This window comes from Halichoerus grypus, chromosome X (assembly GCF_964656455.1).
Source record: "Halichoerus grypus chromosome X, mHalGry1.hap1.1, whole genome shotgun sequence".
NCBI lineage: Eukaryota > Metazoa > Chordata > Mammalia > Carnivora > Phocidae > Halichoerus > Halichoerus grypus.
In genome coordinates this window covers 4,463,425-4,489,335 of record NC_135727.1, presented here as the reverse complement: position 1 = coordinate 4,489,335, position 25,911 = coordinate 4,463,425, and the positions used below count along the sequence as shown (strand labels likewise).

General features: G+C 48.6%; 1 protein-coding gene across 5 annotated transcripts in view; it reads right to left on the bottom strand.

Moving 5' to 3' along the window:
- Nucleotides 1–19,920, bottom strand: part of CD99L2 (CD99 molecule like 2) — an 86,634-nt gene extending 66,714 nt beyond the window's left edge. For 2 of the 5 annotated variants that reach the window (XM_078065123.1, XM_078065125.1), the window contains exon 1: nucleotides 19,646–19,913. In XM_078065123.1, the coding sequence (XP_077921249.1) occupies nucleotides 19,646–19,712 (67 nt within the window). In that variant the 5' untranslated portion in view covers nucleotides 19,713–19,913. Of the gene's footprint in view, nucleotides 1–19,645 lie in introns of all 5 variants that reach the window. The other 3 variants (XM_078065126.1, XM_078065124.1, XM_078065122.1) reach the window with 3 other exon arrangements.
- Nucleotides 19,921–25,911: the final 5,991 nt, after the last annotated feature.

The window sequence follows — 25,911 nt, the reverse complement described above, 5'->3', positions numbered from 1 at the left end:
TGCGGCCAAGGCAACTACAAGTGGTGTCCTCGTAGAGCAGAACTCTAGTGGGAATGGTCTCTCTGTGCAATGGAATATTATCTGGCCATAAAAAGGAATGAAAGCCTGAGCCACGCTACAACCCGTATGAGCCTGATAAACCTTACACTAAGTGAAAGCAGCCAGACACGAAAGGCCACACACTGCCTAACTCCATTTATGTAACACATCCAGGATAGGTGCGTGCCTAGAGACAGAAAGCTCGTTAGTGGTTGCCAGGGGCTGGGGAGGGGAGGATGTGGAGTGCCAGCTAATGGCTCCAGGCCTCCCATTTGCATCTGGGGTGATGCAAAAGTCTTGGAACTAGACAGAGGTGATGGTCACACAACTCTGTGCATGGCCCACATGCCACTGAACTGTATACTTTAAAGGGGTGAATTTTACAATACGTGAACCGTAGCTCCATTTTTTTTTAAAGCCATAAAAAAAAAAAAATGAAACTGCATTTCAAGAGGATATGTTCACGGGGAAGCCGGTGTGAAAGTGATTCTACTCAGACACTGCAGGGAACCGGACTGGAGTCCAGCTGCCCGGTCTCCTATCCACGCTGGCCTGCATAATACGGGGAGGGAGAAAGAGCGAGAAACAAGCAAGCACCCTGGGCATGAGGAGGAGGGATAGGGCAGAGGTCTTGCTCACTATAAATACATCTGGCCTCTAACCAGGGCCCGAGCCTGACTGCCCAAACATGAACAGAGTGTACTTCCAGGGGCTGCTGGGTCTTGCTCAATTGTATTTTTTCAATGACCTAGGGAGCTTTCATGTAAAGGAAATCCTTCAGTGAATGCTTTTGATAGGATTATGGAACCAGAAAGTTAGCACAGGAGGACTTACTCACCAAACATTGAAGACCTCCCCGGTACCAAAGACCGGGGGAGAAAGAAGAGAGGATAAATGCAGTGTTCTTGACCACAGTCCAGAGGCAGAGACGTCCACAAAGGAGGTTACCCGCTCTGCCTGGCGGGTTTTAGGGAGGGGTAGCAGGGGAGCTAGGTTTGGAAAGGTGAGCAGCCATTCTCTGGGAGCAGAGGGGCCTGAGTTCTGCTGAAAGGGTGTGCTGCCAACTCTTCACTTTCTTGGCCTCCCCTTTTCTGAATCATTGTGAATCACCTCTTGCTTGACTGCTTTATGTTATTAAGTAGATGTCTCCCTCCAAAAGGGTTCCTGAACAAATACGTAACTCCTAAAAAGCATTACATTTAATTGAAATTTGAGATTATGATAGATTAACAGAGTTGTAAGAAAGAATACAAAGAGATCTCTTGTACCCTTTGCCTACTTTCTCCCAAAAGTCCTATTACACAAAATTATGGTATACGATCACAATTGGGATGTCCACATTAATATGGTCCACTCATCTTATCCAGGTTTTCCTATTTTTACTTGCACTCGTTAGGTGTATTTATTAAGTTCTACACAATGTTATCATAGGTGTAGATTCATGTGACCATCACCACAGTCAAGATAAAGAACAGTTCCATGACCTCAAAAGATCCCTCATGCTGCCCTTTTAGAACCATACCCACCTTTCTCTCACCTTCCCTCTCCCCTCTCCCCTGTTCTCCATCTCTATAATGACATTTCGAGAATGTCACAGAAATGGAATAATACCGTATGTGTTCTTTTGAGAGTGGCTTGGTCCCGTTTATTGCTGAGTACTATTCCACGGGGCAGGTGTACCACAGTCTGTTCATCCATTCATTCAAAGGACAGCAAACGATGCCAGTGTTTGGTAATTACAAAGAAAGCTGCTATCGACATTTCTGTCCAGAAAGCCTTATGTTTTTCCGAATGCCTTTGTGTCGCCTCTCTGGAAGAAAGACAACTTGGATCACACACCTTTCCCCTCCGATCTATGTAGAGGTACTGCCCCGATGTCTTCTGGTACCCAACACTGTTATGAAGAAGGGGGAGACGAATCTGGCTTCTCTTCCCCTAAGAGGGGACTTGCACCTTTAAAAAAATGATCAAAGCTTTTACAACTCTTGTCCATGGAGGCAAAAACCTGGCATTATTCATGGATTCCCGCGCATTCACTTGACAAATATTTATAAGCACCTTCTATGTGCCCTACCCTGTTCTAGGTCCTGGGAATACAACAGTCAACAAAACAGACCCCCAAAATCCTGCCTTTATGGAGCTTATATTCAATTGCACTAAAAGGATATCATTCTAAAACTAGGTGAATTTTCAAAAATCAGTCAAGAAGAAAGAGAAAACCTAAACAGAGCAAACACGACAAGGAGAAATGGGAAAGCTGTCTGAACTGTTCCTCTAAAACAATCAACCAGGCTCAATCCACAGGCGAATTCTCTCAATCATCAAAAGACAGATGATTTCTCTACTGTTCAAATTTTCCAGAGCACAGAAATGAGAAAAACTTCCCACTTTTTAATGACACCTGGAAAAGGTAGCACAGAAAAAGTACACTATAAACTAATTTCACTTTTGGATATAGCTATATCATAAGTATGACATTGGTCTTGGTGTTGAGATTTTTGATCTGACTCACAAAGCAAAGACAAGCAAAAAGAAACAAGTGGGACTACAACAAAAAATCTGCACAGCACAGGAAACCATCAACAAAATAAAAAGGCAACCTACTGAATGGAAGAAGATATTTGCAAACAATATATCCGTAAGGGGTTAGTCTCCAAAATAGATAAAGAACGCAACTCAATGGCCAAAAAAAAAAAATCTGATTTAAAAATAATGGGCAGAACAATGCTAAGTGAAATAAGTCAGTCAGAGAAAGACAAATACCATATGATTTCACTACTATGCAAAATTTAAAAAACGAGCAAATGGAAGAAAAGGGGGGGCGGAGACAAAGCAAGAAACAGACTCTTAATTACAGAGAACTGATGGTTACCAGACGGGAGGAGAATGAGAGTTGGGTTAAATAGGTGATGGGGATGAAGGAGTGCACTTGTTGTGATGAGCACCAGGTGATGTATGGAAGTGTTGAATCACTATATTGTACATCTGAAACTAATAACACTCTTAACTGGAATTAAAATAAACACTTTAAAAAATAAAAATAATGAACAGAGGATCTAAATAAACATTTTTCCAAAGACAACATCCAGATGACCAACAGACACATGTAAAGATATTCAACATCACTGATCATCAGGGACATGCAAATCAAAACCACAATGAGATATCACCTCACACCTCGTCAGAATGGCTAAAATCAACAATACAAGAAACAAGTGTTGGTGAGGATGTGAGGGAAAAAAAAAAGGAACCCTCATGCACTACTGGTGGGAATATAAATTGGTGCAGCCACTACAGAAAACAGTATGGCAGTTCCTCAAAAAGTTAAAGAACTACCCTATGATCCAGATATTCCACTTGTGGATATTTATGTGAAGAAAATGAAAACACTAATTTGAAAAGATATATGCACCCCTATGTTTACAATAGCATTATTTACTATAGCCAAGATACGGAAGCAACCTAAGTGTCCATTGATGGATGAATGGATAAAAAAAAAGTGACATACACACATACTGGAATATTACTCAGCCATAAAAAGGAAATACTGCCATTTGTGACAACATGGATAGACCTTGAGGGTATTATGCTAAGTGAAATAAGTCAGATGGAGAAAGACAAATACAGGATTTCACTTACATGTGGAATCTAAAAAAATAAACAATACAAAACCATTACTTGTTGATGTAGAAAACAGATTGGTGGTTATCAGAGGGGAAGGGTGGCGGGGGTGAGTGAAAAGGGGTCAACTGTATGGCGACAGATGGTAAGTACACTTACTGTGGTGATCACTTTGTAGTGTCTACAAATACTGAAGGAGTATGCTGTACACCGGAAACATGTCATATACCGATTTTACTTCAATAATAAAGTCAAAGTACACATAAATAGAACCCAGTTAGATATTCAAAAAGAATACATCCAAACTACAGTGGGCTGGTCAAGGATCACCAGGATGCTCACTAAGGAAGGATCTAGTGATGTAATTTACTATATTAATTGGTTCTAGGGGAACAGACAGATCTAGGAGATGCCAAAACATAACTTGGGAAAATTCAGTGTCTAATTCTGATTTAAAAAAAAAAAAAAAAAGCCCAAAATCCTTAGTAAAATAGGAGTAAGGATTTATCCTTAACCAAAATCAGGAACAATCAAGGAGGCCCTTGAGCACTACTATTATTTACCATGGTTCTGGGTGCGCTAGCCAGTAGACTCAGATAAGAGATCACAAATGGGGAAAAAATACTGGAAAAGAGGCAAAGCCATCACTATTTGCAGATTATAGGATTATATACCTAGAAATACCAAGATGGTCAAGCGAAAACCTAGAAGAAATTAAAAGAGGGTTTGGGAAGGTGGCTGGTAATGAAAACATACACAAAAAAAAAAATCAGCTTTCTCAGATGACAACCACCATCGCTTAGGAAATTTAATGGGAAAAGGAAAGGCCATTTACAATAGGAGTATATGCTATAAAGTACTTGGGAATAAGTAACAGGAAATGTGAATTATAAACATGAAGAAAGTTAAAAAAAAAAACACAAACAGAACATTAGAACTAGAGAGGAAAGCCTTGTGTTTGGATGGGAAAATTCAATACTGTTAAAGAAAAAAGAAAAAAATTGGCTCTTCAAAAGTCAATGCAATTCCAATCGAACTCCCAATGGGCTTTTATTAATTTGAAAAGTTGACCCTAAAGTATATTTAGCATATATGGGTGGAAACGCATGGGGAAACAGGTCATTTCACAAAAAGAGGTCTTTCTTAAATTACTCTATCAGATTCCAAAATTTCTCCAATGTTTAAATCAGAGCAACATCTAAAAACATTTTAAATTGCAGTACATGAATGACCCATCTGCATCACTGTTGTCTATAGACAATGCTCATCCCCAGTGTCAATCCAAAGGCCTTTGGGGCCCGCAGTCTGGGCGTCACTAGTCTAGACATTTCACACCACCCATTCTCACTTATCAGCTCTATGCCCCACTCCTTCCATTGGCTGCTTTCTGCTAAACTAATTCAAGAGGCTCCCTGTATGCATATTCCCAAAGAAGTCCACAGTAAGGAGAAGAGTCATCCTCTTCCTTCTCATTCCACCCCCCAGAGAGATCACCGGCATCAATGGTTTGGGACCTGTACTTCGACAACCAACTTAAAAAATGCATTTATCCTGGTGGCCTTAGTGAAACCTTTCAGTAGACCGTTGGGGCAGAGGACAGAAGCCACTTTCCAGTTTGAGAAATCAAGGGAGAGGAGGAGGAAGTGCAGGGAGTAGAAATCTGAAGGCAGGAGAAAGGGTATCAGCTAAAAGGGGAGGCAGGGGGCAGAGCTGTTGCAGGGTCAATGCAAACTTGAGCAGGTTCTCAGACGAGGGAGAAGAATCAAGGAAGGAAATGTGAAGCACCCACTGTGAGCTGGGGTAGGGTCAGGGTGAGCTCCAGGCCTCCTTGTCCCCAGTTTAACGCCCTTTGCACTGGACTTTCACTCAAGGACATGAGCCAATAAGCACGTGAAAGGATGCTCAACTTCATTAGTAATTAGGGAAATGCAAACCAAAACCACAAGGAAATACTACTGCACACTCATTAGGAGGTTTTTTCCTAAAAAATAAAGAAAAGGAAAAAAAAGGAAAAGAAAAAAAACACAATGAAATAAAAGTGTTGGCAAGAATGTGGAGGGACTGGAACCCACATATATTGCTGATGGGAATGTAAAATGATAGGAAGCTTTGAAAAACAGCCTGACAGTTCCTTAAACAGTTAAACAGTGTTACAATATGGCCTAGCAATTCCACCCAAGAGAACTGAAAACTTAAGTCCACACAGAAACATGTACACAAATGTTTATTGCAGTATTCATAGCAGACAAGTGGAAACCCAAATGTCTATAACTGGGGAATGGATGAATAAAATGCTATGCCCACGCAGTGGAATACTACTTGGCCATAAAAAGGCACGAAGTACAGATGCAAGCTAGAACATGGAGGAACCTTGCCAACATTGCACTAAACGAAAGACACCAGTCACAAGAGGACAAACATCGTAGGATTCGGTTTATACGGAATGTCAACAACTGGGAAATCCAGAGAGACAGAAAGGAGACTGGTGGTCGCCAGGGTGGGCGGAGGATGGACAGGGACTGCTAAAGGGTGTGGGGTTACTTTTCAGGGTGAAAAATTGTTCCAAAATTCAGTAGTGGTAACAGTCGCTCAACTCCACAAATATACTAAAACCACTGAATTGTGCAGCATGTGAAAAATGGAATTGTTTTAAAATGCAGGAGAAGGGAAATCAACCTGTCACACAAAGGCTCCCACACTTCAGAGGCGGCGGATATAAAGGTCCCATCTGTGGCCATGCACCAGTCCCTCTGTGATTTTCTGCCCGTGTTTCCTCTTCTAGAGGAAAGGTCAGGGCCACCCAAAAAACCCACCCTCACTTTCAGACAGCCCTCCCCCCTCCGAGACTGCAGTCACCTAGCTGCTGCCCCTCTCCTTGAGGCTGTCCTCTTCGGACTTCTAGCACATTGCCTCCGAGTCATGGAGCAGAGTGGAGCTGCCTGGCAGGGGCTGGATTCTCTTTCTACCCCAAGTCATCCTGGACTAGGCTGGCATCTGTGGCCTGGGTATCCTCCAGATCCTGCCCTCAGCCCTTCACCTCCTTCCTCATCTCAAACATCCCCGACTCACCTCACTTTGCTACGGGCAACTCCATCCCCGCTCTGGACGGAAACTGCCCTGCCTTGGAAGCCCCGCTGTCCGGTGTCACCCCCATCTTCTCAACCCTGGCCCGAGTGCCTGCCCCAGCAGACCCGCGGAGCCTGCCAGGCAGCCCTCTGCCATCCCCTTCCTGGTCTCCTTGGGCCCTTCGACGCGCTCCCCCGCCTTTCTCATGCGGCGCCGTCCCAGCTCAGCCGTGGCGGAGACTCAAGGCGGCACCAGCGATCCGTGTCACAACGTGCGGTCCTGCGCCCCTACCAATCGCCAACACTGACAGGAGAACATGCCCTCGCGTCCCACTGGACTGGGAGCTCCTGGAGGCAGGGCCAGTACCTGAGTCATCGCTGTTGGCCCAGCACCAACTGGGGTGCCTGGCACCCAAGCAGCGCTTAATTAATACTTGGCGGAGGGAGCGGGCTCCGCCTTGCTGCATTCTGGGCTGGTGCCACGCTGCTGTCGCGGGCCTCACGTCCCCGTGCTGATTGGCACCAGCACAGCGGCCAGCTCCGGGTACGTGACTCGAGCCAGGCCCTCAGGGTGCCTTGGCAATCCAAGTTTCCTTAATCGGCTTCCTTTGTCCTCCGACATTACACCTTCCAACCTTAACGCTCAAGCTGGCTCCTCACACTCTCAGCACAAGACTGGTCTTTGTCTTCCCTCCACAGAAAAGACCGAGGCCGTTAGGCAGGCCTGCTCCACATGCCCCCTTAGCCATTCCATGTGCACATGGGAGAGTAACAGTAACAGTAACTGGCATGAACTGAGCACTAAGATTCACACCTTCTCTCTCCCACCTCTCCCAGCCACCCCGTAATTAGGTACCATTATTCTTAACCAAATATTATGTTTTTTATTGAAATGTATTGATATTTATTTATTGAAAGATTTATTGAAATGTAATTTATAACAGCAAAGACCTGGAGTCCACTGCAATATCCATCAAAAAATCAGACATTCAAAACAATTTTACTTGAAAACATAAGGTTACATAGATAAATAGGATAAAGATAAACACACACACACATATATATACCAACTTGCATTTCTAGTAAGGGCAGGATTGATTATTTGGACTAACCTTCCAATTAAAAACAACTAAAATGGTTGGTTTTAAGAACATCCCCTTAAAAGCACTGAAGAACTGACAAGATGGTAAAAACAACCATGCACACTCAGCTGTCTGCCCTGAAGGCACTTGCCAATCTGGATAAAGTTGTTTCCACAACCTTCCGAGGCAGGCAAAAGGGTCTGAAGCCGGGGCCCACGGCCACCCAAATCGAGGAAATCTAACAGAAAATTCTCCCAACATTAAACTGGGACCCCAAAGGGCTACACCCTTGAGGTAAGGGTGACTCAAAAACAAACTTGCCCTTCCCCAGTTCAGCCTCCAGAGGACTGCAAGGGGGAAAGGTAAGGATCCTGTTTTAGGTGATCCCAGATTGAGAATGTCCCAAGGCGCCTGGCAAAATCAAACACAGATCTCTGGGAGAAGGCACATTTATCCTACTTCAAAGAATCCCCACATATATACTGCAAGGACAATGAGCAGTACACAGCCAAGAATAGCCAAGCACAAGAGGAAATAAAGCATCCTAAGTGAGAACCATAGAAAAAGAGAAAAATGAGCCAAGACTTGACCAGGCAATTCATAAAAGAAGAAATCAAATTGGACAATACATGGAAAGATGCTCAATGTCATTAGTAAGCAGAGAGATGTAAATCCAACCACAATAATATAAAATTACAAACCCACCAGTATTAATGTAATACTAAAGTCTGACTATACCAAATGTTGGTGACACCGTGGTACAACAGAAGTTTTTATACGCTGCTGACGGGAAGATAAACTGGTATAACCACTTTGGAAGATAGTGTAGCATCACCTGTAAGACTGAAATTACAAATACTGGATAACCCAGAAATGTTACTAGATAGAACCTCAGAACAGCAATTTTCAAACTTTATGGCTTTAAGACTCTATATACTAAAAAATGGAGAATCTCAAAGATCTTGTGTTTAAGTGGGTTATATCCATTGATATTTAGGATATTAGAAATTAAAGCAGGGAAACTTTAAAACACAAGACAACACAAACACACATCCCATTAGCCATTACAGCAATGATAGCACATGTCACATCAACTCTGGAAAATTCCACCATACACTCATGAGAAGAGGAGGATGCAAAAGGCAATTCACATCTTAGTGTTATTATGAAAATAGGTGGACCTTGTAAACCCCCTGAAAACGTCTCCAGGGCCTTCAAAGGGTCCCCAGACCACAGTCTGAGAACCACTTTCCCAGAGAAACTTTTGCCCATCTTCATAAGAATGTTAATGGCAGCACTGCTCGAAGTGGTAAGAAACAGGAAATTATCGAAATATACATCAATAAGACAATGCATTACAAAAACTTACAGTACCTTCAAACAGCAGAATAATACACAGCAATGAAAATGAAAGAACTACAAACACACACAACAGATCATTAGCAATGTGGGTGGGAAGAGGCAAAACACAAAAGCCTACATACACTGTGATTCCATTTCTGTAAGGTTAAAAGACAGGTCAAACAAAGCTGAAATTGTTTAGGGCCACATACATGGGTGGTGGAAGTAGAAAATGACTGCACAAAAATCAGGCTGGTGGTCACCTCTGTCGGGGAGAGGGGACTGTGATCAAGAGGGGGCACACGGAGGCCTAACGGGATCTTGTCAACCTGTTTCTCAACCTGCTTGGTGAGGACAGAGATTTTCACTTTATACTTGTTAAAGGCCTCGCTCACTTTCCTGTATCTACGTTATATTTCACAATAAAGGTAAAAGCTATATACACAGTTCAATACCAATAATGTGCAATATATATTTCTGCAGAATAAATATTACTGAAACACTATATTCCATTATGGTAACACTGCTTAACCCTGGGTTATGAGGTTTGCATTTTCTCTACACTTTTCTGCACTTTCCAAGTTTACCACAAAGAATACATATTACTCTTGTAACCATGTAAGCGCCTGGTATTGTCAGGCTTTATTATAATTTTTAGCCTATTGGAGGGCATGTAATTTTATCTGATTATAGTTTAATTTGCAGCTCTGATTACTAATGAGGTTAAACATCTTTTCATGTTTGTTGTCCTATTTGATTTCCTCTTCTATGAATGGCCTGGTCAAGTCTTTGGCTCATTTTTCTGTTCATTTTTTCCTCACTGGTTATCAGAAAATCATAGAATGTATTTAAAAAGATAAGGTCACCATCTAAAAGTGCAACTAATGAGGATCAACACACTGGATGGGACCAGCCATCTGTGGAAATCCATGCAGACAATAACTACCTAAGGAGACCGGTGACGTACCTGATGTAACGAGGATGAGCACAAAGCTCGCCAAGGAGCCTAGAGTCAGCTCAAGCGGATGCCAATCCACAGATTGGCTGTGATCGGATTTACTCCAACATGTCTATCTGGAAGCAACATGACAATAATAACAGAAAACTTTAGGGACTAGTGAGGAATACTGAAAACAGAGGGTGGAATTATAAAGAATAGGTCTGTCTCTAGGGCAGTGGGTCTCAACCCGGGACGGTTCTGTCCACTGAGGACACTGGGCAGTGTCTGGAATCATTTTGGGTTGGCAAGATTTGGGGGGTGGGGGCGGTGCTGGCATCTAATGGGTAGAAGCCAGAGATGCTGCTCAATATCCTACAACACACAGGAAAGCCCACTCCAAATGTCAATAGTGCCATGGTGGAGAAACTCTGCTCAACAGCCTCTACCCAGGACAGAAAGTGCTCAACCCTCTGTGAATCTTCTCCAAGTAGAAATAGTCAGAGGGTAGGGGCGCCTGGGTGGCTCAGACGGTTAAGCATCTGCCTTCGGCTCAGGTCATGATCTCGGGGTCATGGCATCAGGTCCCGCGTCAGGCTCCTGGCTCAGCAGGAAGTCTGCTTCTCCCTCTCCCTCTGCCTCTGCCTCTCCCCCAGCTCATGCTCTCTCTCGGTCTCAAATGAATAAATCTTTTTTAAAAAAGAAAAAAGAAAAATAGAGAGGGACAAAAGCAAATGCCCTACCTTACTGAGATCATCCAAAGCCCTTGAATCTCCCACTCCGCAAGCACTTCCAAGGGGGTTGCAGGCTGGGCACTGTGCTCCCCTTCCCGTGGAGAAAGCCTGGGCCAGTAAGGCCAAGTTAAGCTCCGGAGAACATCAGCGCAGGAAAGACCCTCAGAGCCGGCGAGACCATCCCCCTCATTGGGGAAACACCCTGAGAGCTGACAACATGACAGCAGAGTGGCATCAAGGAAGAGGCAGATGCAGAGCTATCAACAAGTACAATAACATGCAAAATGGCAAGGATTTCATAAAAGAACCAGAAGTCAGACAAGTACACAAAATGACAGAACTCTAAGCAGTTAATACCTCCACAGAGGAGGCAGCATTTCATTTGGACCCTGAAATCCCAGTGGATTTGTGTGGCAGTTTTAAATTGTGGCTAAAAATTCTCTGACATTCTCCCAACAAGAAGGGAGATAGAGATTCTCACCTTGAATCTGGACTATCCTTAAGTGACTCATAGCCTACAAAATGCAGCAAAAGAGACGCCGCGTGACTTCCAAGGCTAGGTCATAAAAGGCCATGCACTAGGATACACACCCCACGGAACTGAAAATGGGTGTTCGAAGACTTAGACACAAATGTTCATAAGAACACCAAGCTCGGTAGTCAAAGGGTAGAAACAGCCCAAATGTCCACCAGCTGATGAGTAGGCCTGCACCTCTCAAAGTGAAAAAGCCACGAGACACTAAGGGACCCGATGCACTGAAGCCAACCAGACATCAGAGCGCCAGGGAGGCCTAACAGCTCTGTTTATAACGTACTTAGCTCCAACCAGTTCAAAGTGGTAGTTTGTGCGGTATCTGACACACATTGATGCATTCTCCTCAAAACTTAAAACCATCCGTGGCATCACCCAGAGTTTGCAGCAGTGCCCCAGGGCACCTGCGTACACAGTTCAGGACCCATGGGTTTAGCCATGGGAGGCAGAAGAAAAGACTGGAGTGGGGTGGGGGAATACTTGCCACGTTTATTGTCTGAGCTCCCACCCTGCAGGCCTATCCAGCTCCTACAACCCTAACTACCCAGGATGCCAGGACCCCTTCCTCCCCTTGAAGCCCTGGGTGGATAACACTCCCCATGTTGCTTCACCACCCTTTGTCGGTCTTCCTTAATGTGGCCCAGATCCTGTAAATAGCTCTTTAATTAGATGTTCAATTGCTGTGTCCAAGCCATCCATTTCCTGCCCAGTCCGTGCCAGAGATTGTTCTAGATACTGGTGACAAAGCAGACAAAAACCAAGTCCCTTCCCTTGTGAAGCAAAAGTCTAGTGGCAGAGAGAAGGCAGTGGGCAAGGGGGCAGGCAGACAGAAAATATCAAACTCAAGCCAGCTGGGGATAGAAGGGTATTTCGGGTACTAGTTCAGGTGTGTGTGGGGGGGTCAGGGACGGCCTAAGGTGGGAGCATCTGAGAGGAAGAGAGGGAGAGGACATGCACCTACCTGGGGAAGGACCTTCTAGCCAGAGGGGAGTGCTGAGCCGGGGTGGGAGCTGAGGCCAGAGGGCCTCTGTTGGGACTTGTAGGCCACAGTAAGGGTCTGCACTTTATTTTCGTTACAATTCAAAGCCATCAGACGGTTCTGGGCAGAGGGACAGGAGGGCTTCAGTTTCTAGATCACCTGGCTTCGGTGTGGAGACTGAACTACAGGGGCCAGGAGTGGACTCTGGAAGAGACCACTTGGGAGGTCACTGCCAGGGCTCCGAAGAGGGGGAATGGTGGCCCAGCCAAGAGGGAGCCAGGGAGGAGGGGAGAAGAGGTGGGAGTCTGAAGGATTCTGAGGGTGATCACAGCGTAGTCTGCAGACAGATCAGATGTGGGGTGTGACAGAATGAGAGCCCTGGAGGAGTGGCCAGCACCACCGGCAGGATGGGGCTGCCAGTTACTCAGGTGGGAGGAGAAGGTTGGTGGAGATGAGCAGAAGTTCAGGTATGCACCAGGGCCCTTCTGAGAGGCCTATTGGCAGGGGTAATAGTCAAAATAATTTAACACAGCTGCACAGGGCATGATCCCCATGCTTGCCAGATTATGGGGAGGATGGGGGGGGGGTCCAGGGACCCTGGGGGAAGGGCCAGGATTCTGTTGGTGGGTGGAGCGAACTGAAGGACTTCAATAACCTAACCACTAGCTGGCCACTGGGCCACCGCGGAGATGTTGAATGTAGGCGCCTGGAGGCAAAGAGCTATCACAGCTGGGAATAGAAACTGAAGAGTCACAAGCACGCAGACGGAATTTAATTTGAAGCCACGAAGCCAGTGAAAGCACCTGGGAAGCAAGTATAGGTAAAGAAGTCCACCAAGGATGACATTGGAGGCATTCCCACAGGCCCTGAGGTCAGAGAGGTGACAAGCCTGGAAGAAAGTGATCGGAGGGTGGCAGATGACCCTCAGGTTTAGCAATAGGAACCCACTGCTGACCCTGGCCAGGGGCACTTTCAGGGGAGAGGTGGGAAGCAAAGTGTCGGGAAGAAACGAATGGGAGCCCCAAACTACAAGTCCACGTGCTATATTTTAGGTGATGAATAAAAGATTAAAACATGTTTTTTGTTTCTTTCTTTTTAGGCACTACTTTGGATTCTTACATTTTTTTGAGCTGGTGTGAGGAGCCAAATGAATGAATGATGAAAAGTAAAAAAGGGATCGCTCCTGCCAAAGAACCCAGAACTCTGTAGGTAGGAAGCCAAAGGGCTAGAAAGAGCACCTAAATTAGAGCTGCTCCCGCTCATTCGGACTCTGAGCCCACCTCAGGAATTCAGGGGCATTTTCGTTCAGGCCAAGTAAAGGCTTCTGTAAACATGAACCCCCGAATTCTCATAGAACCCCCTTAGGCAGGTGGCCTCTTGGCCTTCTTGGCCTGTCTAGGGAGCCTAACTTCACTAATACCTTGACAACACACCACCTGTTTGCATTAGCAATGAATTGGCTATTCCAACAATTCTGTGAGGCCAACAAAGCAGAGATCAGCAGCCTCTTGGTGCAGATAAGGCAACTGTCGCCAGCAAATGGTGGGGCCACAGTGGAATGCAAGCTCTGTGTTAATTCCGTCATCCCAGGCTAGCTGAAGCAGCAATAAAAATAAAAAGAATGTCAAAACGAGCCCAGTCCGTGCCTGGGTGGTAGTGAATTCCGCACTGCAACAGTATTTCCTGCTGAGGGGACCGTCTCTAATTTGGAAAGTAATTCCCACATGAACCACCTGGCACTGCCAGCCAGATGTTGTCTAGCCTCCCCTTTAAACAGATGTTCACTGGGCAGGGGCACCACTCTCGGTGGAATTCAACCACAGTTTTCAGAGTGTTTTTGTTGGCTTAAAAGCTGCAGACCCCTTTGACATCTTATGAGCTGCCCTGGATAGAAAACAAAAAAAAAACGGAGCTCAAAACTGGTTGAAGCTGGCGTGGAGGTCCAGGAGCACCCATTCCCGCTCTGGTGCTCTTCCCCCACCTGCCTGGGGAGCCAGGGAACAGCACAATTAGGGGAAGCCGGGCTGGAGGGGGCTCACTCCTCCTCCTCCTCCTCCTCAGCAAAGGGGCAGGCGTGGCCCAGACGGATCAGAAACCCTCGGTCTGTCCCCGGGGCCCCAGACTGCACTTGCTTCCAGCAGCCATCGGGACTGGGGAGGAGGTGGGGAGATGGAAAAGGTCTCTGGGGGGTAGGCACTGCAGGCCCGGGCTCCAATTTCCTTGTGAAGTTTTTAAAAAACCAAACACAAGCATGAGGAACGTAGCGGTCTCCCAGGGCCCTCAGGGGGGCTTCTCAGCGTCCAGTGGCACACCGAGAACATCACTGCAATCCAGTTTTCTGCACATTTAAATGCCTCAACTCAGAGCATATTGGGAATTGATTTAAGGTAGCAAAATCAAAACAATGTAAGGAAACATCATAAGCTAGTTTTTTCAATGGATGAAGAGGAGGCTAGTATCTACCCCTTAGTTTTCCTATTAGTTGCTCTTGCTGCTACAACAAATTTCGACAGACTTAACACACTTTTTTTTTTTTTAATCTTACAGTTCTGGAGGCCAGAAGTCCAACACAGGTCTCACTGGGCTAAAAACAAGGTGTCAGCAGGGCAACGTTCCTTCTGGAAGCTCTCAGGGAGAGTCCGTCCCCCTTTTCAGCTTCTCGAGGCTGTGTGTACATCCCTTGGCTCCTGGCCCTTCCATCTTTGGTTCAGATCTTCTATCACGTGGCTCTCTGACTCGCTCTGACTCCTTTGCCTCCATCTTCCATATTTAAAGGATCCCTGTCTTTCAATTGGCCACGATACCGGGAGAATCTTATTTAAATGCAGCTGATTAGCTACCCTAACTCTCCTTTACAAGTAACCTAACAGTCACAGGTGCCAGAGATTAGGGCTTCCCACCCACCTCCGTTTGGAACACCTACTTTCACCCAAGGATTTCCCACGGGTTTCGGCTAGGGGCACGTTTAGGATGACGTAAAGCTTCTACGGGCAAACCAAGACTGACCAATCAGTGAACTTAGGAGCAAGACTCAGGGAGAGCCGAGTCCGGGTTGGGAGACAGGAGCCCCTGCAGCCAGGCCTCCCCAAGCACACGGAGAGCGGCAGAGGACTACCTGCCGAGTGCAAAGAGTAGGGGGTGGACACAGAGCAGGCAAGGCGCCAACGCCAGGTGGCGGAAGAATCCAGGAAAGTCAGTGCACCTGGAAGGTCTCTTTCCTGAACTCGCCAGTCCCCAAACCGGCTCCTCCCCACACCCCCCTCTGAGCAGCCAAAAGGCCTCCTCATCCCCATCTCTCCTGGAAGTAGCTTCAGCCCCTTCCTCAGTACCTGCTGAGGCTGGCTCTTGGGTGATCTGCTGGGGGGAAGCACATTAAATAAACAAACAAACATGTTTTAGTTACCTGGTGTCCAAAATGATGGAGAGGATGGGGATGTGACCTGTGACAGCAAGGAACGGACCGAAAACCAATCAAAACATGGGACACTAAAAGGCAAACTGTCCCCAGACCCTGTCAGTCCAGTGCAATGACTGCCTGGTGCATAGCCACGGGGGTGGAGGTGGGGGGTTACCCAGCTCTGGGCCAAGCCTGCACGTGCCCCTGTGGCAATATCCCGAGTAGGCCCACAGGGCTTCTGCCGGGATCCCAGCCTAGCATCTCAGCGCCACCAACACATGGGGCCCACTCTGCTCTCCTCTCTCTCCTCTACCCGACCGAGCCCCAGGGATCAAAGACCAACCCCAACCCAGGGATCACAGGCTGCCTCCACTCTCATTTGTTCTGCTTGAACTACAGCGAATTTTTTGTTAAATGGAGATATAATTCATGCACCATACAACTCACCCTTTAAAAGTGTACAACTGAATGGTTCTTGGTGCATTCACAAGGTTGTGCAACCATCACCTCTGTCTAGTTCCAGAACATTTTCATCACCCCAAAAGGAAACTGCACCTACTAAGCAGTCACTCCTCATTCCCCAATTCCCTGCCCCCCACCCCCAGCCTCTGGCAACCACTCATCTACTTTTTGCCTCTATGGATTTGCCAACTCTGAACATTTCATATAAATGGGACAATATGTGGGCTTTTGTGACTGGCTTCTTTCACTTAGCATATTATTTTCAAGGTCTGCACTGCGTCTCTTTAAGGGAGCAGGTACTCAGCAGCCGGTGGCTTGCCTACATATTCGTCACACTTATTCTCGGCCACTTTCCACATTTCTATGACCTGCCCCATCCCTGGGGGTATCTGCATTCATGACCCCCGCTTTGGTTATTCAGACAAACCTGAGCTCAAGTCCTAAACCTCACTGGGCTACTCATTTTTCATCTGAGAAATAGGTTACCACCAAGTTACTTTTTTTTTTTTTTGAGATTTTATTTATTTGAGAGAGTGCGCGCGAGCGCACAAGCTGGGGAAAGGACAGAGGGAGAGAGAATCCCAAGCTGATTCCACACTAAGCGTGGGACCGATGCAGGGCCCCGTCTCACAACCCTGAGATCACAACCCGAGCCGAAATCAAGAGTTGGATGCTCAACCAACTGAGCCACCCAGGTGCCCCACCACCGAGTTCCTTTTCAAGGCCATATGCAAATGGCCATAAAGGACATAAGAAAAGGAGATGGGTCATGGTGCCAACCCTTCAGGGTGGTTATGAGGCGTAAATGTGTGTGGCGCACTGACGGGCCCCGTGCATGGAGGGCATTCAGGAAATGGAAACTTCATTATCATTACTGCCCACCTGCACCGCTGAGACTCTTCTCCCCACCGCACAAAAAATCAGCTTCCTATTTCTGTAGGTGCATACAGGCAACATGTTTGTCCTCAGAGAGTTTTTTCAGAGCTAGTAAAATACACACTGGACTAAAAAACCATCCAAAATTAGAACGGGGATGACTTGGTAACCACCCTTTTAAACTCCTGGAAGCCTGAAGTCTGTCTCAACTTGCCAGAGCCGGAGGGGATTTCACGAATCATGCTTCGAGGTTCTATGTGATTTCTGAGGGCTGCCCGTCTTTCTCGGTCAGGGGTCACTACTGAGGACCAGGACTAAAATGGCTCTGGCGCAGACCCACCCAATCCACCACTGTGGGGCTCCAAGAGAGGCAGCAGATGCCTAACTAAGCACCTGCTTTGTGTTTGTTCATTTTGACCCAGCAGCTCTCAAACTGTAGCTGTCTGGATACCCAGAAGAGACCAGCAATTCAAAGCCCATACCCGTCATCTTATTTTGCACAAAAGAGCCACAAAGCAGGTTCCCCACCTTGAAGCAAAAGCTTCCTCCGGTTCAGTTCTCTTAATTACAATTAAAAAGATCACTAGGTAGCAGTCTTATCGGCGTGGGATCCTGGCTCAATCTCTTCCAAGCTCTGTGCCCAGGGACCCCTCGTTAATACCTAACCAGCAAAACTGTTGAGGCAACTAAAACCAAGATATGTGAAATGCCTGGAACACAGCAAGCACTCAGGAGGTGGCAGCTGGTGGCAGGGCCGCAGATCTGAGAGTGACACACTCCTGGTCCCCCGCCAAGACGCCTTTGTTGTTAGGCATAATAGGGCGGAGCAAACCAAGCAAGGTTCAGAGAACTTTCCCCAAGGTAGGAGCGCAGCCTCCAGGTGCTTAGAAGCAAGGACTGTGCAATCAGACAAGCCTGGGGTCAAATCTTAACTCTGCCACCTGAGGCAAGTTACCTCCTACTTCCCTGTGCCTCCGATTCATCTGTAAAATGGTTGCACTGGTTCAGTTTCCTCCACCACCTCCTAAATCACCTAGTATAACACATGATGGTGAAAATCTGAGACCTATCTCTATTCCTCCCCTTCTCAATGTGCAAATCATGTTGAAGACTTCCAGAAGACACCCTGAAGGGAGTATCATTTTTCTAACTTTTCTGTGCTTCCACTTTCAAAATTTCCATATCATTAGATGCAAGCCAATCAAGTAATTAGACTTTTTCCCCACAAATGCATCATAACAAAATTAAAATGTTAACCCCAAAGAAGCAAAATGAAACAGAAAATTCAACAACCCTGTACTTGCTTTATTTTTCTTCATGGCACTGTCAATATGTATATTGTGATGTTTGTGCTTGTCTTCTCCCCCCACCAGGACGTTAGCTCCATGAAGACAGAGTCTTAGTCTTGTTCACTGCTGCATCATCAGTGTCTGGAACAGAGCCTGACACCTTTGTAGAATGTTGAATGGCTCTTCTTGTACCAAGTCCAGGATGGCTGCCCACATGAGAAACATTTCTGCATCTTTCGCAAAACTGCCTTAGACTGCCTACTGTTTTCCAGTGTTCCCTATATGTAACATAAATCTCACTAGAACTCAGTACAAGGACAAAGTTTTGTTTCTGCTGAGCTCATGTTTTTCACTAGCTGAATTTGCCTTCCTTGTCAGGGAGCTCAGAGCTCAACCCCGTGCTCAATTGCAGTGTTTTCCTCAAACCTTTTTCTGATGTGGAAATGGGATATAAATAAGTGTAAGAAGATTCTGTCTGTACACGTTGGAGGGTCTATTTTTAACCACGCACTGCATTTATTCTAAGATGCTTCTCAAACTTAAATGTGCCTGCGAATTACCAGGAGATCTAGTTAAAATGCAGAATCTGACTCAGTAGGTCAGGGGCGGGGCCTGAGATGCTGCATTCCTAACAAGTCCCAGGTGATGCCTATGAAGGCCCTGGACCACACTTGGAGTACTGAGGGTCTTTTAGGAAACTTGCTCCCTTGATTCGACGGCATTTCTCTCTCCACCTCCTTGGCAAAAATCGCCAACGGCTAGAAAACTGGGGCGGGCACCAGAAGCACCTGGGGAGCTGGTTAGACCTACAACATATCGCTGCCCCCCGCATCCCGTCCCCGCAGAGATCCTGACAAAAGGGGGTAGGAATACGCCCAGGAAGCTCCCCAGGTGCTTCTGCTGCAGGTGGCCTCAAAACACATTTTGAGAAGCCCCGCTCAAGGGAATGAGTGCGCTCTCTTCAAGGTTTTCCCAAAAGCAATCTCCTGGAGACAGCTGTTGTCACCGGTGGTGACACCTTGTTCAAGATTTTAAGGGGGATTTTATCCCGCTGTTTCTAGCCCGGTCTCTCCTCTCCGACCACACGGATCGCGGCAAGGTCAGTCCCCGCGGGCCCGGGGCTCGCACCCCCACTGCCCCGCACAGCCCCGCCCACCCGCCAGCAGCCTCCGCCGCAGGCCAGCGAGGCGGGGGCCGGGCCGCTCATGCGCACCACGGGGCCGCGGGGCGCCAAGCCCCCGCCCCGCGAGCCCACAGGGCGGGGTCCCCGCGCGCCCCCCGCCCGCCTTACCTCTCTGGACCAGAGCGGCCAAGGAGAAAGCGAGGCAGATGAGGAACGCCGAGCGCCAGACCACCATGGCTGGGAGCTGGCGGAGGGGCCCCGGAGGAGCGCAGTGAGCGCGAGAGTGCCCGAGGGGGAGGTCGGGGAGGCGCTGGGTCCGAGGAGGAGGAGGAGCCCCGCCGCCACTGCAGGGCCCCGCCCAGAGCCGGCGCGCGCCGCACAGCCCCGGGAGGGCGGAGGAGGGGCACGCACGAGCACTGGTGCTGGGGGCGCGCCCGGCTGGGGCCAGGTGAGGTGGGGCGGGGCTGCGACTGTGGCGCGAGGGGCGGAGCGAGCCTGCAGTCTCAGGGGCCCGGCCGCAGCGCGAGGGGCGGGGCCGCAGCCTGGGGGCAGGTCCTTAGCCTGGGGGCGGGCTGGTGCGCGAGGGGCGGGGCCCGTGGGCAGCCGGAGGGTGGGGCGGCCTGGGTTGGGGCGAGAGCCGGCTCCCTCTCCCCAGTCCTCGAGAGGGGAGCCTGCGGTCCCGGAGCAATGTGTCAACAGTGGCCGAGGAGCCGGAGGCGCGGGCGGTCAGAGCGTCCGGTGATTTCCACTCGGCGCGCCAGACTCCTCCCGGCCCGGAGCGGGACCCGAGGCGGCGCACACGCCAGGTGCGCTCTGCCAGCCGGGTGACCTTGGACAGGGCTCTTCCCCTTCTGGACTTGGCGTCCTCCCGGTAAAAGGCTGTTCCCTGGGAGCCCTTCCAGCTGCGGCTCCAGGACGCAGCACCCGTGCTCTTGCCCCAGTCGCTGTGACTGAGCTTGCTTTCACTCCGCTGGCTGCCCGCCCACTCGCCGATCCCTGCAGGAAACTGTAGTGGAACCCCGTCCGGAGATGAAAGAAAAGGGCCGTTTTCGTGGCTGCCCGCTGTTGGTAAACAGCGGCACGTCTCGAGGAAATGAGCCCAAGGCCGGGGGCGCCGGGGCAGGCGAGAGGGAGGGGGGGCGGCCTGGAGCCGCAGCGCCACGGGCCGGGGTTGGGGGGGGGGGAGGACGGGGAGGGAGACAGGGTCAGCTCTTCGGAGGCTTTGATGAATGCGCTGAAAGCGCAAGTTCACATCTGCAGAGTCGATGTGAAAACGTGCCCAATGATCGACAGACGCGCTGCAGTCCTTTCCCATGAACCCCCGCAAACGGAGTGCATCTCCAGGGTTGGGCGAAATCAGATTCCAACACTGCCCTGAACAGCAAAATGCCCGCCGCAGGCTTTGACGTGAACACCCTCAAGACGGGCTCCAGCTGCAGCCGGCTTTCCAGGACAAAGGGAGAGCTCCACTGCTCCCCAGAGTGGCAGAGCGGCGGCGTCGAGCCGGCCCCTGCCATTATTCGGCAAGGGCTGCCCTGGGCCACGTCCTCCTTAGAGGGTGGCTACTACCACCTCCCCGCAGTGTGCCCTCGGCAGGCTTCCTGGTTGCTCCCCCTGGGCCACCAGCACCTCCGAGCCCCGCCCCCCCCCCCCCCCCGGTGGCTCCCGCCCCGTGAGTGAGCCGGAGTACGGGGCGGGGGTCTCCCTGAGTTAGAGCCGACATGTTTCCCGTTTGACTTCCATCCGTTGCTCTGAATCCTGGGGCTGGAAAAACAAAACGTATAAGGAGTGAGTGAGTGTCCTGATTTTCAGGCAGTACTTATCCTATGACACTAACTAGCTGGAGAATTCACGGAAATAGCTTGCAGTTACTGAACACACACTATATACACGGCATGGTCCACGCATTTTACCCTTGTTTTGTATTTCTCACAACTTCACGTATCACCTCAATAATTAAAGAGGGAAAAGGAGCAAAATGAAGGTTCCTTGAGTTTGGGGAGTTAACCAGCTACAGTCCCACACTGTCAAAGAGGCAGGAGGACCGCTAGGAACCCCAGTGAGTGAATGGCTAAGAGCATGTGCTTTGGAGCCAGGCAGGGTTGAGATCCTGGCTGGACCCAATAAGGTTGTGCTGAGTGTTAACTGATATGGTGAAAAATGGGTGACCTGAGACACAGTGAGCAGAGAGGCCTTCTTGTTAGTCTTGTAACAGCTAAAGAAATATGGCTACTGCGAGCTTGAGCAGTTACTATGTATTCCAGGCTACAAGTATGGCCCCCACTTTCCCACCAACTCAGGGGTGTTCTGGGCCATTCCCTTGTGCCTTGGCCTCAGTGGTCCTATCTGTACCAGGAGGGCACTAGACATGGTCCGGGAGATCCCTGCAGGCTCTGAGGGGCAAACCCCAGCACCTATCTACTCCTCCACACTGGGGAGGCGTGAGGAGGTGAGGAAAAGACAGTCACCAGGCAGTGGACAGTCACACCCAATTGGAGCTTTACCTGGTAAACGTGCGGTGGAGATGCCCAAACCCCACCAGCTAAACACTGGCCACGATGTAACGTGCAGCAAAACTGTTCTCCAGCTCAGGGGTAGTTGTGGGCCAAATCCAGCCCACCTGCCTGTTTGTAGCCTGCAAACTAAGGGTGGTTTTGGCGTTTTTCATTGGTTGAAAAGATCAAAAGAGGTTATTTTGTGACAGGGGAAAATTATACAAAATGCAAATGTCAGGGCCCATGAAGTTTGTGGAAACAGCCCCCACCCATCCATTTCTGTACGGTCTATGGCTGGTTTTGTGCTACCACACCAGAGGTGAGTAGTTGCAACAGAGACCACGGACCCTGCAAAGCCTAAAATCTCTACCACGCATCCCTTTACAGAAAAAGTTTGCCAGCCTCCATTCTAGTAGATTGAGCTATGGCAAGGATGAATATTAACAGGTGAGGGTGTAGGACCGAAAGAATGTGCTCCTCCCAAACAGGGGATGAGTACAGGGGATGACATAGGAATAAGACCAACAGAAAAGGATGATGCTTACCAGGTGCCAAAAAACACCCATTCAAAAGAAAAAAAAAAAGGCATTAATCAAAATAATGCAAGTGTCTGAGGTCAGTTATCCTACCAGATAACTCTCCGTATTAAAGTGGTTCATCTGGGATCTGGTTTGTCTCTCAGTCTCTCTTATATGTTAGGTTAGTAGTGTGAGTCTGAGAGGGCTGATGACATTGAGGCCCTGATCCTGCTACTCCACTGCATTGCAACTGAACGTGGAGTTGATTTACATACAGGAAATTGGACACTTAGAAACCATGATTCTCTGCACCACCACCCCGTACCATCTGTGCGTACATACTTACGCTCCCTCCTACCACTGCACATGGGCGCTGGGACGAGCTCCTGGCCAAGCCTGCCTTGTCTCCGCACCGGCCCCTTGACTCCACCCTCCTGCTACTCTTTACCCCTTCCTGAACTTCTTATAGCCTTAAAATTGTCACCAGTTGGAAAGCCATGTGACCTGACAAGCTCCCCTCCTGAAATGCCCACCTTTCCTCAGCTCTCACCCAGGCAGAAAAGTGGGGTGTGGACAAATGGCCACCAGGCTGGTCTGGGGGCACAGGAGAGGCACAGATGGGGCTGGGACGGCTGACACTAACCTGAGGTAGGCTTCTGAGGGCTAGCCTGTCACTCTGCCGCTTCCCAACCTTCTGGCCCATCCTCATTGTGCACCAAATCCTTCGGAAGATGTGTTCTCACTTCCAAAACCGCTGTCATGTCACTCTCACTACTGCAGAGTTCCTGTTCCTGCTCCCAAGTGCCACAAACCCCTCCTTGCACAGTCCTCCAAGGTGGCCTCCCCTACTGGTGGCCAAAATCAGCCCCACCTGGTGGTACCTGGTCACCAGGGCCATTGGAATGGCCTTGCCACCACCCCCACTGCTGTTGAAGGTACCCATCTGGAACGCACCACTGTCCATGGCAGGAGAGCCATTTCCTGGTAAACCCCGCCCCCCCCACGATCTTTGGGGCACCAGAGTGAGGAGGGAGCTCACAGGCCGGGCAGAGTCAGGGACAAAGTCCTTGCCCCAACTCAAGCTCACCCTTTGGCCTCTGGGACCCAAGGCAGCTCAGCTATGTTCAGGGCTACAGAAGCCCTTCTGCCGCTTCCTCTCTCCTCCCACTGCCTTGGGCTCTAATCCCTCAAACCAGACTAGTTTGTGGGGCCTGGCTCCAGAGCAGGTGGGAAAGGGACGCCACACTCTCCCCTCCCACTCCCCACGGTGCCGGCCAGCTTCGAGACAAAGACTCCGTGCATATCAATGGGAAAGCAAACAGCTAGCTGCAGGGGCGGCGGGGGGGGGGGGGGGGGGGCGGGGAGAGCACTGTGGGGCGGCAACAGTTCCCCAGATGCCTGACTTCAGACGCAAGTCTTTACCAGGCCCAGGCGAAATAAGAAAAATGAGGTTGTTGTGGCAAGTTTTCCCCCATAAAGTTAGAGTACTGACCTTTATTCTGAAATCATGGATTTTTGTGTGGTATACAAGAGTCCTTTATTTCATGAAGAGATGGTAGTGTTTTATTTAATGTGCTTACTTTGCAAAATAAAAGGTTGCCAACGCTATCTGTCCCCAAATTAAAAGAAGAAGGAAGGGAGGGAGGGAAGGAAGGAAGGAAGGAAAGAAGGGAAGGAAGGGAAAGAAAGAAAGCAAGAAAGACAAGAAAGAAAGAGAAAAAGAAAAAGAGAAAAGAAAGAAGAAAAGAAAAAAAGGAAAAGAAAAGAAAAATCTACTTGCTAGTGAAATTCGTAAGTCTGGGAACCACCAGCTATACGAGCAATATTCAGCCCATCCAGGGCCCTGATACATAGGAAATTTTTGGAACACACTCCATGTGTAAACAAAAAATGGATTCTCAAACAATGTTCCCTCACATTTTTTTGAGTTGTAGGCAAATTATCCCTCAATCTCCTCCACCCCTCCACAGCATTCCTATTCTCTCCTCTGTTGGATTTTATAGTAAGGCAAGGTCCGGCAGAGCCTTGAGTGCCACGCTAAGGACAAAGATTTGATCCTGAGAACAAAGGGAAGCCCCTGAAGGGTTTTAAGCATGGCAGAGAGACAAGGAAAGTGGTCCACAGGAATGGCTGCTGGCATTATCTAGGGGGAGAGGCTGGGAGCCTTGGGCCTGAAGAGAAGAGTTTGAATTCAGGGGAGGTATGATGGAGATAGCAGTGGCTGTAGAAAGGAGGGGATGTAGGCCAGGCCTTGTTCTCAGGGCAGGGGAGAAAAGCAAGTCCAAGGTGCCCTGTGGGGAGGAGACAGATGACAAGCAATTATGCCTTCATGTGACACACGCAGTTACAGGTCAAGGGGAGCACTGAAAGATTGGGACTCCTCCCAGCTGGATGGTGAGGGTCCAGCTGACTTACAGGAAGATAGCCCACGGTGAGGATAGATGGGGGTGTGAGGGTGGAAGGGGGCAGGGGTGTCTGAGAGAAACACCTAGAAATGAGCCAGTGCACAACATAGGGAATTTGAGTTGGCTAGAATCAGATCATGCAGGGCTCACAGAGCAGGTGAGATTTGGACTGTGTCCAAATGCATCTGGGAACCCCGAGGAGTTTTAACAGGGGCTGGGGCGAGGCTGCAGGGTGACAAGATCAGATTGGCATTTCGTGGATCCATTTCTTCAAGGAGACTCAGGACTGCATTGTACAGAACCCAGCATCTGCCTTATAGTGAAAAGCTGGGGTGAGTGGGGGCGAGCCTGGGACTGATGGGGCGTGGAGGTAGAGAGAAGAGTTGCTCACCCCCAGAAGGGACCCTTTGACCAGAGCATTTTGTAATCCGATGCAACAAATTCCATGAGATACGAATAATCTCATCTTTTTTGATTCTTGTTACAATTCCCGTTTGGGGTTTGAGGTGTTTTCTCATCACACCAAGTACCAGACGACGGTGAGGATAGTGGCAATGGTGACCACAATGAGAACAATATAGAAGGAAAAGAAGACAGGTGCAAAATGCTAGTGGGTCACTACTTAGTTTCAAGTCTCATTATCATGAGCAGTCCTCTTCTCTGGAAATCTAAATGCAGAACACCCACCCGTCTTCTGGAAGCCTGCATGCCAAGTCAAGCAGGGCAAAACCTTATACCTGCATGTTTTCCTAATGTGAGAGACTGTTCTGCAAATCTCTTTCTAGTGCTCAGTTAATATGAAATTTGCATAAGCACTTGGCAAAAAATAACTTATGTCTCTGTAATATTTCCGAGGCAGCATTTTCTACTCTGAATCCCGACCTCTGCAGGAATAGGACTTAACATTTGCCCCTCAAATGCAAAGGAGGAGGACCTTATTTAACTTACCCAACGAAGTCTCCATGAAGCACTTGGAAGACTCAAACCACAGAAACCAACATGTGGCCCCTTTAGGT